Source organism: Eimeria mitis, genomic scaffold (genome assembly GCF_000499745.2).
Source record: "Eimeria mitis Houghton genomic scaffold, Emh_scaff9531, whole genome shotgun sequence".
Classification (NCBI taxonomy): Eukaryota; Apicomplexa; class Conoidasida; order Eucoccidiorida; family Eimeriidae; genus Eimeria; species Eimeria mitis.
In genome coordinates this window covers 389-912 of record NW_013577038.1, presented here as the reverse complement: position 1 = coordinate 912, position 524 = coordinate 389, and the positions used below count along the sequence as shown (strand labels likewise).

At 61.3% G+C, this 524-nt stretch overlaps 1 protein-coding gene across 1 annotated transcript in view; it reads right to left on the bottom strand.

Annotated features, from left to right (window-relative positions):
- The window catches only part of EMH_0097520 (uncharacterized protein), a gene marked incomplete at both ends in the record, with an annotated part of 1,532 nt that overhangs the window by 798 nt on the left and 210 nt on the right, over positions 1-524 (bottom strand). Inside the window, one exon of the mRNA XM_013502559.1 lies at positions 3-524. Within this exon, the coding sequence (XP_013358013.1) occupies positions 3-524 (522 nt within the window). The remainder of the gene's footprint in view (positions 1-2) is intronic.

Genomic DNA, 524 nt, shown 5'->3' with positions numbered 1-524 from the left:
ACCCCTCAAGGAGACGCTGCAGCGAGTGCGTTTGCTGCAGCAGCAGTTGCTGCTGCTGCTGCTGCTGCTGTTGCTGCTGCTGTGGTGCTGCTGCTGTGTCAACCGGTGGATCAGCAAACGCTCCTAGCACGACACCGCCCCACGGGAGTTGCTGCTTATGCTGCTGCTGCTGCTGCTGCTGCTGCTGCTGCAGCTGCTGCTGCTGCTGCAGCAAGATAGAGATGAGATCCTCTTCTGAAGCGAGGGGCCCCACACCAGCAACAAAGACAGAGCGGGGGGAGAGAGACTGTCTCCATTTTGCTGCTTCTTCTTGTCTGCACAACAGCAGCAGCGGGCCCTTTCCTGCTGCTGCTGCTGCTGCTGCTGCTGATGTTGCTGCTGCTGCTGCGGGGGCGGGGGTCCGTGGGGCTTTCTCTGCAGGCGCCCAGAAATGTTGGGTGAGTGAGGGTTGCAGGAGCTGCTGCAGCGCTTGCTGCTGCTGCTGCTGCTGCTGCTGCTGCTGCTGCTGTAGACCCGAAAGGAGA